The sequence below is a fragment of the Entelurus aequoreus genome, linkage group LG13 (genome assembly GCF_033978785.1).
Source record: "Entelurus aequoreus isolate RoL-2023_Sb linkage group LG13, RoL_Eaeq_v1.1, whole genome shotgun sequence".
In the NCBI taxonomy this organism is placed as follows: Eukaryota; Metazoa; Chordata; class Actinopteri; order Syngnathiformes; family Syngnathidae; genus Entelurus; species Entelurus aequoreus.
In genome coordinates, this window is record NC_084743.1 from 67,818,620 (window position 1) to 67,837,941 (window position 19,322).

The 19,322-nt window shown below is 38.8% G+C and overlaps 1 protein-coding gene across 6 annotated transcripts in view; it reads left to right on the plus strand.

Annotated features, from left to right (window-relative positions):
* The window catches only part of LOC133663647 (E3 ubiquitin-protein ligase TRIP12), a 75,799-nt gene that overhangs the window by 13,368 nt on the left and 43,109 nt on the right, over window positions 1–19,322 (plus strand). For 4 of the 6 annotated variants that reach the window (XM_062068278.1, XM_062068280.1, XM_062068281.1 and 1 more), the window contains exons 3-8: window positions 7,373–7,498; window positions 7,641–8,422; window positions 16,044–16,149; window positions 18,324–18,460; window positions 18,552–18,635; window positions 18,752–18,847. In XM_062068278.1, coding sequence (XP_061924262.1) covers window positions 7,373–7,498; window positions 7,641–8,422; window positions 16,044–16,149; window positions 18,324–18,460; window positions 18,552–18,635; window positions 18,752–18,847 — 1,331 coding nt within the window. The remainder of the gene's footprint in view (window positions 1–7,372; window positions 7,499–7,640; window positions 8,423–16,043; window positions 16,150–18,323; window positions 18,461–18,551; window positions 18,636–18,751; window positions 18,848–19,322) is intronic. The other 2 variants (XM_062068282.1, XM_062068283.1) reach the window with 1 other exon arrangement.

Consider the following 19,322-nt stretch of genomic DNA (forward strand, 5'->3'; position numbering starts at 1 on the left):
AATAAAAAAGAAAGTAAAACAATATAAAAACAGTTACATAGAAACTAGTAATTAATGAAAATGAGTAAAATTAACTGTTAAAGGTTAGTGTACTATTGGTGGACCAGCAGCACACACAATCATGTGTGCTTACGGACGGTATCCCTTGCAGACTGTATTGATCTATATTGATATATAATGTAGGAACCAGAATATTAAAGGCCTACTGAAATGAATTTTTTTTATTTAAACGGGAATAGCAGATCCATTCTATGTGTCATACTTGATCATTTCGCGATATTGCCATATTTTTGCTGAAAGGATTTAGTAGAGAAAATCGACGATAAAGTTCGCAAATTTTGCTCGCTGATAAAAAAAAAAGCCTTGGCTGTACCGGAAGTAGCGTGACGTCACAAGCGGTAGTGCTGCTCACAATTCCCGTTGTTTACAATGGAGTGAGAGAGATTCGGACCGAGAAAGTGATGATTACACCATTAATTTGAGCGAGGATGAAAGATTCATAGATGAGGAACGTTACAGTGAATGACTTGAAAGGCAGTGATGGACGTATCTTTTTTCGCTCTGACCGTAACTTAGGTACAAGCTGGCTCATTGGATTCCACAGTCTCTCCTTTTTCTATTGTGGATCACAGATTTGTATTTTAAACCATTTTAGATACTATATCCTCTTGAAAATGAGAGTCGAGAACGCGAAATGGACATTCACAGTGACTGAACATGTAAATACACGATTAATAATTCAGCTTTGCGAAGCTAAAAAAATAGAAGCTAACCTAGCTACGTAGCCAACTTGATAGCAGCAGTCTCAAATGCAGATAGAAACTAAATTTTAAAAAAACCTGACTGGATGGATAGATAGAAGACCAATAATACTATTAAACCATGAACATGTAAATACACGATTAATAATATTCCGCTTGGCGAAGCTAAAAAAAACCGAAGCTAACCTAGCTGCGAAGCTAACCTAGCTGCGTAGCCAACGCGATAGCATCAGTCTCAAATGCAGATAGAAACTAAATAAAAAAAACCCTGACTGGATGGATAGACAGAAGATCAATAATACTATTAAACCATGAACATGTAAATACACGATTAATAATATTCCGCTTGGCGAAGCTAAAAAAACAGAAGCTAACCTAACTGCGTAGCTAACGCGATAGCGCCAGTCTCAAATGCACATAGAAACTAAATTTAAAAAAAACCTGACTGGATGGATAGACAGAAGACCAATAATACTATTAAACCATGAACATGTAAATACACGATTAATAATATTCCGCTTGGCGAAGCTAAAAAAACAGAAGCTAATCTAGCTGCGTAGCCAACGCGATAGCATCAGTCTCAAATGCAGATAGAAACTAAATAAAAAAAACCCTGACTGGATGGATAGACAGAAGATCAGTAATACTATTAAACCATGAACATGTAAATACACGATTAATAATATTCCGCTTGGCGAAGCTAAAAAAACAGAAGCTAACCTAGCTGCGTAGCTAACTTAGATGCGGCGGCGGGCGTTGTACGCTTTTGACGACACCCCGGCCGCCATCAGAGTCGGCAAGAAACATATATTTCCCCAAAGTTACGTACGTCACATGCACATATCGACACGCACGTACGGGCAATCGATCAAATGTTTGGAAGCCAAAGCTGTACTCACCGTAGTGCGTCTGCTATCCTGCTCAAAACACAACACAACCTCCTGGTGTTGGTGTTGCTGTAGTCCGCTGCTCCACCGGCTCCAACTTTCTTATTTGCAGTCTCCATTGTCCATTAAACAAATTGCTCAATCGCTTTATTAACAAGCGGTAACTGGTTGTAGTTCAAGAAGTAACGCACACACATACACGAGCTGCTGTTAGCCAAAAGTCACGATCACACACACTCAAGTTCTCCGCCAACTCACTCGCGCATGCGCGTTCCCCAAACCCTTAAAGACAGTACACTAATGCAAATATCACGGATATTAACAGTATTGTACTTAGCCGCTAAGACACCGATCGATCCCACCTACAACGTTCTTCTTTGCAGTCTCCATTGTTCGTTAAACAAATTGCAAAAGACTCAGAATACTGTGGAATTTTGTCAAAGAAAACAAGAGGCTTTTCTATCGGGTCCGATGGGGTACAACCACTTCCGTTGCTTTTGTGACGTCACACGCATAAATCATATCCAAAGGAGTTTTTCAACCGGAAGTGTGGCGGGAATTTTAAAATTGCACTTTATAAGTTAACCCGGCTGTATTGGCATGTGTTGCAATGTTAAGATTTCATCATTGATATACAAACTACCGTAATTTCCGGACTATAAGCCGCACCTGACTATAAGCCGCACCAGCTAAATTCAGGGGAAAATACAGATCGCTCCATATATAAGCCGCACCCGACTATAAGCCGCAGGGTTTTGATGTGTAATTAGCGTAGTATATAGGGGTTCCTGCTACCACGGAGGGGATTGTCGGGACAGAGATGACTGTTTGGGAACGCAAAGCGTCCCATTTATTAACAATAAATCTTTCAATCGTTCAATCAAACTTTCACATCTTTGACATGGCGAACAGCATTCGTGCAGAGTACAAATAATACAACGGTGCAAAGTAATACAAAGTGCTCGCCTGTACGTTATCAAAATAACCAGCCTACCGGTATATGAAAAGTCAGTCTTTAATCATTGTGTCATCGTCTTCCTCCTGCGTACTAAAACCACCGAAATCCTCTTCGTCGGTGTCGGAGAAGAACAGGCCGTAAATAAGCCGCACCCTTGTATAAGCCGCAGGGACCAGAACGAGGGGAAAAAGTAGCGGCTTATAGTCCGGAAATTACGGTATCAGACTGCGTGGTTGGTAGTAGTGGCTTTCAGTAGGCCTTTAATAACAGAAAGAAACAACCCTTTTGTGTGAATGAGTGTAAATGGGGGAGGGAGGTTTTTTGGGTTGGTGCACTAATTGTAAGTGTATCTTGTGTTTTTTATGTTGATTTAATAAAAAACAAAAAACAAAAAAATGATACAGACTATAAAAAAAACGATACCGATAATTTCCGATATTACATTTCAAAGCATTTTTTGGCCGATATCGGCAGGCCGAAATTATCGGACATCTCTACTTTTGATGTAAACAAAGGTGGGTGGATCGGTAACAAACATAGACAGTAACGATACCAAGTATAAAATCATTATTTGGTTGATACCATAGTGGTTAGATAGATTTTTGTTTTATAATCAAAAAAACTTTTGTTGTTTACAATCTTAGAAAATAAGTCCCTGGACACAGGAGAATTTTAAGGGCAAAAACAAATTATTTAAATCAGAGCCAATAATATAAATAATTTAAATATTTAATTGATGTTGTTACATCATCATCCTGCTTTTTTGTCTGATTAAATTTTCGACCAAAGATTAAATCATTCAATATACTTGAACATTTAAAGTATCAGCATTGATATGGCCATAGCTGCTGCCCCTGTAACTATGTATTGGATGTAGTATTGGCTAAAACTAATGTGAAGTATTGAAACAACAGAATAATAAGGTTTTATTACATTTTAACACAAGTGTAGATAGAACCATGTTACAACAGTAAGTAACCAGATTTTAACAATTCATTAGTAAATACTATAGATTAATAATAGTTTTGAGAAAGTAATATAACAGGAAATGGTGCAATATGGTAGTATAAATGTCAGCTGCCCAATTAGTAGCCTTCGTAACCCGTTTTTAAATTGATGTGATATGTATCGTTATCGCAAGAGGCTCCAACATATATCGCAATATATATTTTCCCATTTTTATAGTCTTTGGTATGACTTGGCCGTGGTTTGAACTCACGACCTACCGATGTCAGGGCGGACACTCTAACTCTAACCACAAGGCCACTGAGCAGGTCACTTAGTGCAAAGATGAGTGAGGAAACTCAGACTGGTGTGCTCATTGGTAAATTTCACTTCTAAATGCACCCCGAGGGTACTTAAGATAATTATTTTAGCAAGTTCTGAACAATAAATGACCTGTATTGAAGTAAAAAATGTTCTCTATGACATTCTGACAAAAAAAATTGTGTTTGTGTTCAAATATCATGGTCTTTTTTAACTAATAAATTATGCAAGCGAGTAATTTACAGCAATAAATTAAAATTCAAAAGTGTTAGTAGACGCCACTCATTTTAACATTCCTCAGTGTCATACAAATGAAATAAGATAACCACTGTTCACTTAGAAATAATAGGTGTAATTACTTCTCAGCTGAGGCACTTCAGTCAGTCTGTACATAACTCCACTCAGTTTTCCTAAACAGTAAATAACACCCATTTCTTTCCTAACAGAAAGCATCATAAACTAAATCAAAATCAAATTGTCATATCGCTTTTAAAGAGGAACCACATCGTTCACAATCATTATGAGAGACATGACAATGAATGTAATTTTTTTTAATGCATTGTAAATATTAAACAAATGTAATCAAAAGTCCGCTTACAATGGAGCTTATGGGGCCGGTCTATTCTGCCTATAAAGCCTTTGAAAAAACATCCAAAACACCTCCATTAAGGTTTTATATACATACTGTGAGTATATATGTATTGTAGTAACAAGCAGATTATAATAACATTTAATATTTACGTATTTTGATAATTTTAAGCATACGCGGTGCATTAATTTCAATAAAGTATCACGTTTGCTTATTTTTTTCTTCATCACTGATTATTACTCACTGCATACTTCATGAGAGCCAACAAACATAATAAAACATCACTTACTGTGCAACGTCTGCTGTCATTAGGATGCCGTCTGCTGGGATGTTCATATATTGTAATTTAAATGAAAAATGTCTCCATCCATCCATCCATTTTCTACCTCTTGTCCCTTTTGGGGTCTCATCCTCGTGAAAAAACAAGGCGGGCGATCTAGCGTCTTTTTGTTGTTCTTGCCATTTTTGGTTCCTAAATGGCTGTCAAAGTGTACAAACTTGTCGGAGTACGACCACAGCCATCTACTTTCCAGGTGAGAGGCAAAATTTATGATCTACAATAAACTTCCAGGGAGCAAGAAAGCAAGCAAACACCTCGCCGGTCGATCATGTCGATATTGTACACAGGCTTGTTATCACAGCGCCACTATACGCTGATAATAACAATATCACTAATACCTGGGTAATATTCAAGTCACGAAATGTAAATGGAGTATTGTTGGCACTTTTTGAATGGTTATTTATTGTATTAGAGGGCCTCTCATTGGCTCTGCTTTAAGCAGACTTTTATTTACGTATATTTAATATTTAGAATGCATATATCTCAGGCCGCATTCGGGCGGAAGGCGGGGTACACCCTGTACAAGTCGCCACCTCATTGCAGGCTGCGTGTATCATGAGCAATATTAAAGTGACTCACTCGATGGACAGTTGTGTGTTTGGTCCAACTGGCCGGGACATTTTTTCTGTTTATTTGGGTAAGCACTCAATTTATGTTAAAATAGCTTGGCTCCAAGTTCCATATTTATAGCGTCAGTCATTTTCACCTCACTCTCTCGGTTTCCGTCTGCTCCAACGTCTCAGAGTCATTTTCACCTCACTCTCTGCTCCAACGTCTCACCCTTCCTTCGTGCTCGCTTCTATAAGCAGTAGGACTGGGCGATATATCGAGTTTGTAAGATATATCGATATATATCGACCTCCAATATCGATATAATTTTTTCCACGTTAAAATGACCAAACGCCGCTTACTTGTTGTGTTCGTTGTTCGCCCCGCTTCCCACTGCCTCGCAACATTCTAAAGGCTATTATTCCATGACGTGCTTGCACTATCTCACCCACTGCACTGACCCACAACAACAACACACAAGCAAATATGGAGCCTGACTGTGCCGCCAGCAGTGTGCCATTGACCAATGAGTAAGTAAAACGCGAACTTCTGCATACCTGCCAACAACTACGGTTTTCCTGTAATGAGTACGGTTTTTGATAATCCATTCCGGTTTACGACTGCAGTGGTAGAAAATACAGTTTTCAAAATAAAAATAATTCATTAAAAATTGAAGCTATGTAGCTTAACTACATTTCCCAGTAGCTCTGCAGTAGCTTCGCTACTTTTTAAACAGGTAGCGATTTCTGTAGCTTAGCTATTTTTAAACCCATGTAGCGGTCAGCTAAGCTACATGCTACAAAAAAAGAGAGAGGAAGAAGAGAAAGAGAACTGGAGTAGTGCAACTCCACGGGCAGGGGAGGAAATATACTGGAAAGATCAATGATTGGTTGGTTTACGTATACCGGTAAGAAAATCCATGATCCGTTGGTTGGCTTTCTTAACCTTAAAATCCCAAAAAACAAGGACATTTGTGTTCTTGTCTCTCATGATGATTGTAAACAATAGGCAACATTTCCAAAAAAGTGCAGTTCCCCTTTAAAATGTATTTAAATGAAAAGGGCCTAACAAAGTGTATTTTTTCTACTTGACATTGTGGCGTACTGTTACGCTATTCTCAGCTGTCCTTAAACGCACCGTGAAAACACCTCCCTTTTATATTTCTCTTGTGTATAGAACAATCACTCTGTTCTAAGAGAGCACAGCTTGTAGGTTCAATGTGTACAATTGAATAACTTAGTTTCTCTGACAGCAATGTTGTTTATATAACTTTAGATTAGTTTGTTGTTTCTTAATGGGAAAAGACAGTCTTTTGTTTTCATGTTAGCGAGCTGGCGCCAGTCAGTCCGTGAGTTTTATCAAAGTGCAGTTATTAATAAATGTTTTTCAATCATTTTAATTTAAAACGGTAATACTAACTATGGGGAGTTTTACCGCGGCTGTCATTATTGCTGTTTATAGTTACATCCCTAATTGTGAGTAATGTTTCGCATATCCTACACTGAAATGACTAGTGATGGGGGAAATAATTGATTTTTAGATTAATTTGCAATTCGGACATGGACGATAATAAAAACGATTATTAAATGTCGATAATCGATTTATTTATTGTAAATTACGTAATGCAGACACTTTCTAAAATTTGGCTGACTGCAGCGATAATATATTTTTAATCAAATGGTAGCTTCTGAATTGTAATCATAATCATATTGTTAGATGCCCTAAGATTCTCACCTCTAGAAAATACCAACCCAAGTCGCGCGATAACTGCACGGCAACAATACGTTTTGTCCGACTGTAGCGGCGTATTTTCCTCCCAAATTTAACATTAAGAGGCGTTCAGAAATAGAGGTTCCACTGTATCACTCTGGCCAAAAAACGACTATAAATTTGAGCAATGTCACTTTTACGCAGAGATGTTATTTAAGCTCTAAGGCGGTCATCATGAGTTTGATCAAATCTCTCTTGTGGCTTAACAGACAACCCACACTGTTCCTTGCTCTTTAATTTCCAACCTTACAGGTTGCAGTCAGAGCAGGTAAAACAAAAAGCAAATTCCCCACCTGAAAGTAGAAGACCTATTTCTAAGGCTTCCAAAGCCACAACCAGCTCAGCCACTGGCCAGTCCAGAGGGCACAGCTCAAGAAGGTACCCCCTCCGCTTGACCTAGTACTTATATGCTTTGTGTTTATGTAGGGCTTGTCCTTGAACTGGTCTTGTACGTCTAGTTTCATTTATGCGCGCCCGTTTTTTTTGTTGATGTGTTGTTTTTTTTCTCCGTCTTTCGCAGAAGTGGACTTGCTCTGTCTGTGGCATCGTTTGTACTGCAAGACGACCCGGAGGCTGCAGGGACATCAGAACAAGACAGACCGAGCCACCAGTCCAAGAGTGAAGGCAGCCGAGGACTGAAGCGAAGTGAAGCTCCCGACCAAATTAGCACCTTGGGACCAACACCGACTAAAAAGCCCAAATCGCATTCATTGCCCAGAGATAATACCACAGAGACCAAGAAAGGTCCAGCAAAGAAAAGATCGCTTCCCTCAGAACCACCTGCGTCGTCCAGTCGAGGACAGAGCAAAAAAAGAGGGGCGGTTGCGGCCTCACCGGTCCAGAAACGGAAGAAAGCGGACTCTCTCCCCGGTCTAAGTAGCGCGGCTGTGCCCCTACCTAATCGTACAGAGAGCAGAACTGCTAAACCCACCAAGCTGGCGTCAAAATCGGCCGCCTCAGCCAAAGCTGGGTGTAGCAACGTGACCGACTCCTCCTCTTCTGCATCAACTTCTTCCTCCTCTTCCACGACAGGCCCAAACAGCTCTACCACACCAGGCGCCCGCGTCAAACAAGGGAAAGACCAGACTAAGGCACGCCGTTCTCGCTCCGCCTCTAGCCCCTCTCCTCGGCGTAGTACCCTCGACAAAGAGCAGGCTAAATCCGCTAGCTCTTCGAAATTTGAGTGGGCGACACGCTTTAACCCAAAAGTTAACCTGCCAAAACCCAAACTGTCTCTGCCTGGATCGTCCAAAAGTGAGACCTCCAAACCAGGGCCTTCAGGACTACAAGCTAAACTTGCAAGTGAGTGTAGCATGTCTTGCTTGGCCTCTTCTATTAAGTATTGAAATGCATACTATGAAAACTTTTTTTGTAAGATTTTCCAGTTTAACTTTTGTTTATGTCCTATGTAATGCTATAACAATACATATCCTGAATGTAGGCCCTGCATAATGTAACAAATAGTCTGTGTTGCATTTCAGAGCTGTCCCGTAAGAAACAGTGCTCAGGGGTACACACCTAGCCATTTTTAGTATGTCCTTTCAGGATACATTAAAGGGTGGATATGTAGGGTCTTTTCAGATGTCTGCAATTTGTTTATATTATTTGGGATTGTCGCAAACACTTTGGACAGCCAACGTCTCAGTCGATAATTTAATGAAATTAATTAATCAAAGGCTATCATATTTTGATATCTTTTGTTGCACGTGACTTCACATCGCAGGCAAAAGCTTAAGCACTTGGGCGGGCAAACAGGCATATCCACAGGACTGGCTCTCTGTAATGTTGCTCGTTTTCAGAAGAATCAGAATCAGCTTTATTGTCATTACGCAGGGTAACGAGATTGAGGCCATTCCATACAGTGCGATAAAACAAGTGTACACTCTATACAGAGGGTGAAATGAATATGTACATGAATATCTACATGAAACAGGGTTTCAAAGCCAACAATGCAAGCGTGTCTGATAGAAAGGGCTCAAAAGTAAGGCTCCACTTTTCAAAATTGCTTGCTCGATAGTAATTTACAGTGGATAGATTAAATTACATGCTACTGATTAGTAGGGATTTTTTTTTACCAATATTGTCCAACACTTTATTTCCAATACCAATACCCATGTAAGGATGTAACAATATGAATAGTTAATGTGAAGGTTATTGTGCCCAAAATGATCAGGTATTTTATCACGGTATTATGCTCCAAAAGTACTTACACTATAAAAAAAAAATATATATATATATTTTTCTGTCTTCTGAAGAGCCATTTTTTATTAAATGTTGCGATACAAGTTTTATTTAGTTTTAAATCGTCAAGGTTTTTAGAGCACGTATTTATGATAAAGGTTTATGTAACATCCATCGGTTTCACTTCCTGTTTTAGACACCCCCGTGTCATATACCTCAGTGTATAGATCGATGACTTTGTTTCTAAGAGAGCTCAGCCTGTAGGTTTAATGTGCACAATTGTATAGCTTAGTTGCTCAGACACTAATGTGTTTATATAAGTTCAGATTGGGGTATGACGTTAAGGGCTGTAGCTAGGGATGGGTACTGATTCCCGGTGCCGTACAGTACCAGTTTTTGGTACTATCGGGTGTGTTCATGTGTTCAACCTTTAAAAAAATTAAATAAAATGTATACTTAAGTCTCATTTATAGTGTTTGTTATATAGTAGACTTTGCATACATTTGCATTTCCAAGAGGTTAACTGACAGCACATACTAAAATGTTTCGAAAACCCTCTTGAGAGATAGAAGGGTCTCAGTGACAGAGACAGATAGATAGTACTTTATTGATTCCTTCAGTAGAGTTCCCTCAGGAAAATTAAAATTCCAGCAGCAGTGTACAGAATTGAGATCGAAATTAAAAAATAAAAAGTAAATAATGGGGGTATAAATGGAAACAAAATAGAACAATATTACAATAAGAATAAATATAAAAAGCAACAATGAGAATAAAAATATAACAGTAAAATAAGAATATAACAAGAGAAACTAGGCAGTAGTGACCATGACAGGCATAGTAGTTCTATATATCGGCTGTGCATCAGTCTTTATCAGCTGACATTGACATTTACAGACAGACCACACCCCCTCGGCTCTTCCTGACAGCTCTGCTCCAATGAAAATGAAGCGGCTTCAACTTAAGGAGGGAGTCTGAAAAATATCTTTATGGAGCCATGTTCCTATGAACACCATCATGCTTGATTCCCTTTACTTTAGCCATCAGACACCAGTGTGTAGCAGGCAGCGGCGCTGTTTCCTGTTCGCCACCAAGTTGCCGTATTCCCCCTATTCTTCCTCCCCTGTGCCGTTGTCTTCCCCGAAATGCTTCTGTTTTACAACATCGGACAGATCAGTCGGTAGGGTTGCTCCCATCGACAGGGACAACAGTGCGGTTTTGGAGTAACGGTAGCAGCCTCGTCACCTCTCGTGAACGAGCAGCGGTTTTATTTAACAAGACATCCGCGCCGCAGTAGTTTTTTTTCCAAAGGTCGCCAGGTGGTCAGCCCAACACAAACTTACTGCAGTCACACAACTTACAATAAAGTAACCGAATACAATTATAAAACACTTGAAAACAACACCTAAATGGCTTAAGAAACGCCAACAGCACAAGTAGCCAGCAGAGCAGCGCAACCAGAAGCGTGCATGTGCAATAAAAGTATTGAAACATGCCTCTGTTTGAGTTTACGTGAATTGATACCTGGTAGTACCGATGGAATTCGGTCGGTGCTTCTAAAAGTACCAAATTTGGTACCCATCCCTAGCTGCCTGCAGCTATCGGTTATTGTAGTAATCAAGGAATCTTATCGATTAATTTGAGTAATCGGATAAAACACTCTCTAGTCTCAATGTGACCTTGAAGTAAAATAGTGAAGTTAAAAACAAGGATTTTTCCAATTACGTTTTATTCTTCTTTGAAATGCACAAAATATTGAACAGAGGCATCACTATGTATTACTTACATTGAGAAAAAACTGTATAGCCAGATGAAGATGAAACAGGTAAATAATTGAGAACCAAACTAAAGAAAAAGACTGAAAGTATAATAAATTGAGTGACGATCTATTCAACAAATTAACACATACATTCAAGAAGATATTAATTGGAGGAAGGGTGTGTAATTTTTGGACAATCAACTCATTAGCAATAATAATAAGCATATAAGATGGAGTTTTAGCTGCCAAAATAGACATTTACCTTGTTTCTGCTTGTAATGTGCTGCATCATTAATGTAGTGATATTGTACAATGCCAGCTGTGTTTGACAGTGCAAAAATTTCACTAACAATGTCGGTCTTTTTCATTTTAAATGTTCGCAAAACGTCTCTTCTCTGAGCTCAGGGTATCTGCGGGGTCTTAAAAAGTCTTAAATCCAATAATTTGAATTTAAGGCCTTAAAATCTCATAAAAGGTCTTAAATACGATTTTGATAGTCTTAAAAAAATCTTTAAAAAATCTTTTGACGTTACTTTTATTTAAAACATGCATAAACTTCAGTCTCGATTTTTGAGGACGCTATAACGTAACTACACAGCGGAACTAACTAAATTATCGAACACCACCAGCTATTGCTGTGCGCGCGCAGCTGTGTGTTAACATCTTAGTTAGCATAGGAGCAAAGAAAATTTAACGAAAGCCCACAACAAAGCCAACTTACTTGCATAAGATGGGTAAGTAAAAGTTCAACGATTTGTGTCTCCTGAACGATCAATTTACTGTATTTTCCGCACTATAAGGCGCACCTAAAAACCTAAAATTTTCTCAAAAGCTGACAGTGCGCCTTATAATCCAGTGCGCCTTATATGTGGACCAATATTGAGCCACAACAGGTCTCGCAACTACAGCCTCTACTGTAGCGTCTATTCTATGTGCCTTATAATGTGGTGCGCCTTATAATGCGGTGCGCCTTATATATGAACAAAGTTTTAAAATAGGCCATTCATTGAAGGCGCGCCTTAAAATCCGGTGCGCCTTATAGCGCGGAAAATACGGTAATGCATGGTTGAAGCCGGTGGATGGAAACGTATAAAGTGTTCAGTACCCAGATGTGCAGCCATTGAGGAGGGAAGCGTTTGTAAACATGGCGGTGAAAGTGAATGGAATGATAATGTAAAAGTCAAAAATCCGGAATAAGTCCGTGTCTAAAGATGCTGAAACACCACAAACGCTTGCACATTTATACAAAGATAAACGTAACCCCCGGGTTAAGTGGGGCCAATTGCCTAAGGAGATTAATATGAGATGTTTACTAGTGAAATCATACTATTACATACAGTAAGCACATGCTAATTTCTCTGTGATAGTAGTGTACTCAGCAGTAAAACTATAAATAAAAACAACTTAATTATCTTGTATTATTTCAATTATTTGTTCCGATAATTTCAGGTCAGCTTCTCATGCCTAATCTTTTCTCCAAGTTTATACAGCAACCGACATTTAAAAGCTGTTTAGTGTTTACACTCATCTTATTGTGGGGTGAGGAAAGCAGTGGAAATTTGCGAATGTCATATTGTCATGCCCAAATAAAAACTAATCTTTGTGTATTAGCAATATGTTTTCAAAAAAGTCACAAAAACAGGTAAAACCCATTTGAACGTTATCCACATTATTCACATCCAAATTCTGTTTGAGGCTTGCAAGCCATAATCGCCTTCCTTCTTTTTAGACAATCACTGCACACACTGTTTTTCACAACTTTGTGCAGATACAGAAGTACTGTAGATGTTTTTATCGCTTTGCTCAATTCAGACAGCCGAAAAAAACATTACCAAAGTTAACCATTTAGCTTTAACAGAGATGCTTACTGTCCCTTTCACAGACAATATATTGTTGTGCTTTCCTCTACCATTGCTGATGTTACATGAAAACACTTGATATGAAGCACACTTCTATGGCAAATCTGAAAATGATGAAAGGATGTTTGCTAATATTTTTTTTCAATTAGTTTACACTAGAGAAGCTCCTGGTGTATTTATTTAGTTCAGGGGTCGGCAACCCAAAATGTTGAAAGAGCCATAATGGACCAAAAATACAAAAACAAATCTGTCAGGAGCCGCAAAAAATTAAAAGCCATATTACATGTATCATGAGATATAAATTTAATTAAGATGACTTAAAGGAAAGTAAATGAGCTCAAATATATAGCTATAAATGAGGCATAATGATGCAATATGTACATATCGCTAGCCTAAATAGCATGTTAGCATCGATTAGCTTGCAGTCATGCAGTGACCAAATATGTTTGATTAGCACTCCACACAAGTCAATAACATCAACAAAACTCACCTTTGTGCATTCACGCACAACGTTTAAAGTTTGGTGGACCAAATGAGACAGAAAAAGAAGTGGCATAAAACACGTCCTACAAAGTCGGAGAAAGGTCTAGATGTAAACAAACTATACGGTGAGTTCAAGGACCGCCAAAATTAGTAGGACAAAACGGCGCTCGCCAAATACTCGAATCAGTGAAGCATGTTTAATATAAACAGTGTGATTTATAACGATTAGGGAGGTTTGTGTCATGTTTGTCCTCATACAGAAACCATACTAAAACAAAAAATATATTTTTTTCCCCTCAACTTTTTCCATTCTTCATACATTTTTGAAAAATCTCCAGAGAGCCACTAGGGCGGCGCTAAAGAGCCGCATGCGGCTCTAGAGCCGCGGGTTGCCGACCCCCGATTTAGTTTAACCATTTTGTTTTCCATTGTGAAAGAGCAGTGAATTAATTCATATACTTAAAATTCATTCTGGACCGCTGATTTTACTTTGTCGTATTTTTTGTCCGTATGGATGTGAAATGGTCCTAAATTATTTTGAAGATGATCTTAAAGTCTTAAAAAGTCTTAAATTTGACATCTTGAAACCTGCAGAGACCCTGTGGTCGATACTACAGTTGGTTTGTCTATTTTTTATTATCAAAACGTCTTGTCGTTTTTGTTTTTGTTTACAAATGCAGGAAATAAGTCCCTAAACACAGGAGGACTTTAAGGGTAAAAACCAAATAACTAAAATCACAGCCAATAGTAGGAAATCATTTTAATATGCTATTAACATTGTTACATTGCCATCCTGTGCTTTTGTCTAATTATAATTGTAATAAAAAATTGAGTCATTCAGTCTTAAAAAAAAAAAGTTTCAACATTGGTATGACCAATACTGCCCTTTTAATTACTTGGTATTGGATCAATACCCACATTTTTAGAATGAGTTAAAACTAAAGTATCCAAACAGACGAAAAAGTGTTTAGTACATTTTAACAGAAGTGTAGATATAACCATGTTACAGCAGAAAGTAACCATCTATTAACAGTAAATTAGCAAGTAGGTGAATATAAATTAATACTGAAGCTTTGACAAAATAATACAACTGGAAATGACGCAATAAGTTACCACAGACATGTCAGCAGGCAAATTAGAATAATTTGTAATGATTTGAAATGATTCAGTTTTGAAATGATTTGTACCATTTTTATGCCAAGCAATATGTCGTAATCGCGGTAGGCTGCAATATATATTGCAATACAGATTTTAGGCCATATTGCCCATCCCTAATTTGATGTTGATTAATTGTACAGCCCTAATAGTAACTATTTTACATTTTTTGCGACATAAAATTGGTCCTTTGTTACACAATGTTGACTTTGAATCAGTATGTAAGAATAATACTTTATCTCTGTCGGTTTATTACCTCTTTACGTAAGAAAATGCTTATCATCTCTTACTCCTTTGTCCTACTCTTGAAAGAGGCACTTTTTGAAGTTGTGATTTTAAGACATGAAGGCAAAACATTTTTACCTTTCAGTAGATGGGATTGGCCAGCACTAAAACGTGCCTGTAATGTTAACACTGTAGCTTGATTGATTGAGACTTTTATTCGTAGATTGCACAGTACAGTACATATTCCGTACAATTGACCACTAAATGGTAACACCCGAATAAGTTTTTCAACTTGTTTAAGTCGGGGTCCACGTTAATCAATTCATTGCTCACATTGCTATGCTAATTTGGTCTTCTTAATGTTTTATTGTATATGATAGGTACTATATTACATTAGCATCACATACACACACATTGTTCCTCTGGTCCCTGTAGGGCTTTACTAAAACCACTTTACACTGGTTAAATTCTACCAGCAAGGCCAGATTTTGGGCAACACAGCTCATGCTATGTTTGTACACACAACACGTTGAACTAGGGAGGTATTCTATGTGTACCGACATGAAGTCAGCTATGTAGGCTTTCAACTTAAAAGCAAAAGATGTTAAAATAATTGTTGGGTCACACTGTTCTTGGTAAAGGGATAGGCTTGATACTGAAGTGGGGCTTGGGCTCTACGCCCAAAAAGAGAGACTCCTCCTCCCAAGTTGGGTTGGTTGTCAACCTGTCAGCTGACTCAAGAGTTATGTTTGTAGACCGGCAGAGTTACACACTCTTTAGAAGAAAATAACTGCATCTCTGTAAATATTTGTTTAGCCTCCTATCATCTGATACACATAACACACATAGCTACTGTATTTACTGCAAAAATGGTGAGTAAATCAATACAAATGCATTGCATGCCTTCCCCTACTTGTGCAAGAATCTGTTTTGTACCCTGCCATTTTGATCACGGAGGGTTACCACGGTCTAACATGAGATATTTGCAGAGGACCCAAAGACAGGATATCCTAGGTTTTGTGTTTTGAAAAACTTGAAGTGTAATCTTTTTGTTGAAATGATGTATAACTCCTAGGTTAGCAAGAAGGGTGTCTTGTCATAGTGCCATGGTTGCTATTAATATCGTCTAGCCAGTCTAGCCAGTACAGCTCTTGAAAGAGGCAACACTTTGCCGCTGAAAATAATTAGATATTTTTGTTTTGTTTTTGTTCTAACCCCTGCATCATGCCTCACCGTTTTTAAGTGTCACCGTTGTTCACCCAAGGTTTGAGAAAATCCACTAAAAAGCGCAGCGAGTCTCCTCCAGCAGAGCTCCCCAGCTTTCGGCGGAGCACACGTCAGAAGACCACGGGCTCCTGTGCCAGCACCAGGTATGTTTTCCTCTGTCTTAAATTAGACTGTAGAGAAGTATTTTGAGAACTTGTGTTGTGTTTACTGTCTCCTGAGTCACATTTATCCAGAGGAGTTGGATTAAGAGCATTTAGATTAATGACAATAGTCAAGCTCAGGGCTCTGCAACCTTTTTTTCTTCTGATATACTCTTTAACCCAAACAAACTCCATAAGCTTGTTTTGCCAGAACATTCACTAAATGTTGGCAGCCACAACTCACATTTTATATCAAAACCACTATCTCTTTGTGGTCGAGATCACATTATTGCTGCAATCTTGAGCCAGCAAGTCATTATTGGGCCACTCAACAAGTCACAAATGTACTTTTAAACAAGCTAGGTTTTGTCTTGGACAACTCAAAATACCCTTTTTTTAAATCACTTTACTAAATGGGGAAAAACCCCAGCACTAAAACCATTGTGCGCCAAACCTAACACCCATGTAAATGACACCAAGCTTATTAATAAGCCAACAGACACAATTACACGTAAATTGACGTCATCTGCTCAACACCCGTGCTCACCTGCGTTCCAGCGATCGACGGTGCGACGAAGGACTTCACCCGATCATCCGTGTTGTCGGCGGCTAGCGTCGGATAGCGCGTCTGCTATGCAAGTCAAAGTCCTCCTGCTTGTGTTGCTGGAGCCAGCCGCTAATACACCGATCCCACCTACAACTTTCTTCTTTGCAGTCTTCATTGTTTATTAAACAAATTGCAAAAGATTCACCAACACATATGTCCAGAATACTGTGGAATTTTGAGATTAAAACAGAGCTTTTTGTATTGGATTCAATGGTGTCCGAATACTTCCGTTTCAACGATTGACGTCACGCGCATACGTCATCGTACATAGACGTTTTCAACCGGAAGTTTAGCAGGAAATTAAAAATTGCACTTTATAAGTTAACCTGGCCGTATTGGCATGTGTTACAATGTTAAGATTTCATCATTGATATATAAACTATCAGACTGCGTGGTCGGTAGTAGTGGGTTTCAGTAGGCTTTTAAAGGCACATATAGTGTTGTTGTTCATGTCAGCTATTTCTCATTACATGGTGCCTTCAGCTCTATTTTTTAATTTTCCATGTTTTTTTTCTTTCTTGTGCCTTTTAGAAGAACAGCCACGTTTCATTAGTCGCTTCCACGAAATCAAAAGGACACCCTCGCTTGACCTAATCTAGTGCGTCCACCACTGCTCTGCCGGGATTATAAATAGTATCATTTGTCCAATAAAATGTTTACATGTACATGTTTGCATAACATTGTCTCCTTATTTAACATTAAAGAAAACAAAGAAAGACATGCAGATCAACTGACAACAAATAACTTTAAAACACATTTTTCTGTTACAGAATAAAAAACAATGGTTATAATTTTCCCCCAAAAAATTTAATCCTCAATTGAATTTGTGACCAACTTGAATATTTGATACTGAAAAGTAAAATTTAAAAAATTCAAATTGAGCAGCGACATTAACTTAGGAGCACAATATATAAAACAATATCTATAATATGTGGCAGCAAAAATCATATCCTACCAGACACCACGCCCCACATGCATGCTGATTTTCTATGCAATATATGTTATGGATCGTCAAATGTATAATTTCATAGCTTGTAATTGCTTCTTTGAATGAATAGCAAGTTACTGTGTGGAACAATTTTCCTTGTGGATCAATAAAGTTTGTCTAAGTCTAAGTCTACTAGTAGCGAGCTAATGTTAGGAGACCAGAGACCCTGATCTAAATAAACAAGAAAAGGTTTTTTCTCTTTGTATGTTCTTTTTTTTCCAAAAAGAAACCATCAAATATAGTTATGTAAGCAACATAACTAATTTCAAATGATAAAAACCGACAGTGCCCGTTTGCATTTTTAATTAAAAAAATAGTCATTTAACTGAAGGGTATAAGCTGATTTGCACGGTGAAGTATTTTCTTTTTTGTGCAATCCTGTAAACATGAGGAGGCGTATCTTACCCATGTTTGGACTTTGGAACTCCCCCTTTTTGGGCCGCCACATGGCGCATATTACAACCCTGAGAAAGAATTGCATTAACTGTTCTCATTCAAAACACTGCCCTGTGTCTGTTTTGACGTTGCCAACGCCAGACGTCTGTAGTTCTCTTTTGCTCATACTGATCATGGTTATTACAGTCGGCGGGGCTCAGGCCTGGGCAAGCGTGGGGCAGCTGACGCTCGCCGACAGGAGAAAATGGCTGACTCCGACAACAACCAGGATGGGGCTAACTCATCAGCTGCTCGCACTGATGAGGCTTCACAGGGCGCTTCGGGTACCTGCCTAATCAGCCACCTAACATTTATGTCCAAAAAGTCACATTTTCTTTGAAATCTAATTAAATGTAATCCATTCTGTCTTTGCAGCTTCAAGCTCTGTTACCGGGGCAGTAGGCATGACCACCTCTGGCGAGAGCGAGTCTGATGACTCTGAAATGGGAAGGCTTCAAGGTACGTTCAGTCTTGAGCTCTCAAGTTACTTGAAATGTGTTCACTACCTGGTTCTGTTCAGAGGTCATTAAATGTCTCAGTATTCTTATTGCGTTTAAACTTGTGTCCCCTGATAGCTTTACTGGAGGCCAGGGGTCTCCCGCCACACCTATTCGGACCCCTGGGACCCCGCATGTCACAGTTGTTTCACAGGACCATAGGCAGTGGTGCCAGTAAGTACATGATTGTCCTTCTCTTATGCCACAGTGGCGCTTTCAGGTTGGTTTGGCTTTTACTGGGTGCAGTCAGGGAAACTGTCCGAAATCAAGCATCAAGAACAATAAACGGGAACTGCAATTTTTTTTTTTTTAATATCGCCTATCGTTCACAATCCCTATGAGATACAAGAGTAACACATCGGCAGTGTTAACCGTAAAAGCCAGCTGCGGCAAGAGATAAGCTAGCTTCTACGTCAGTGCCCGAATTACGTTTGAGTTTGTAATGCACAACACTGCGGTAGACCAATCTGTACTGACTGACAAACATGAACAATCGTAATACAGTATCTGTAAAGTATTCGCCCACATTTCATGTTTTGTTTGTACACAGCTAGCCAGACCGCGTACTGTAGTTGTACTAACACGCATGATGTGCCATGTGTATCATGATTGATATTAAAGTGACTCACTCGATGGACGTTTTTTCCGG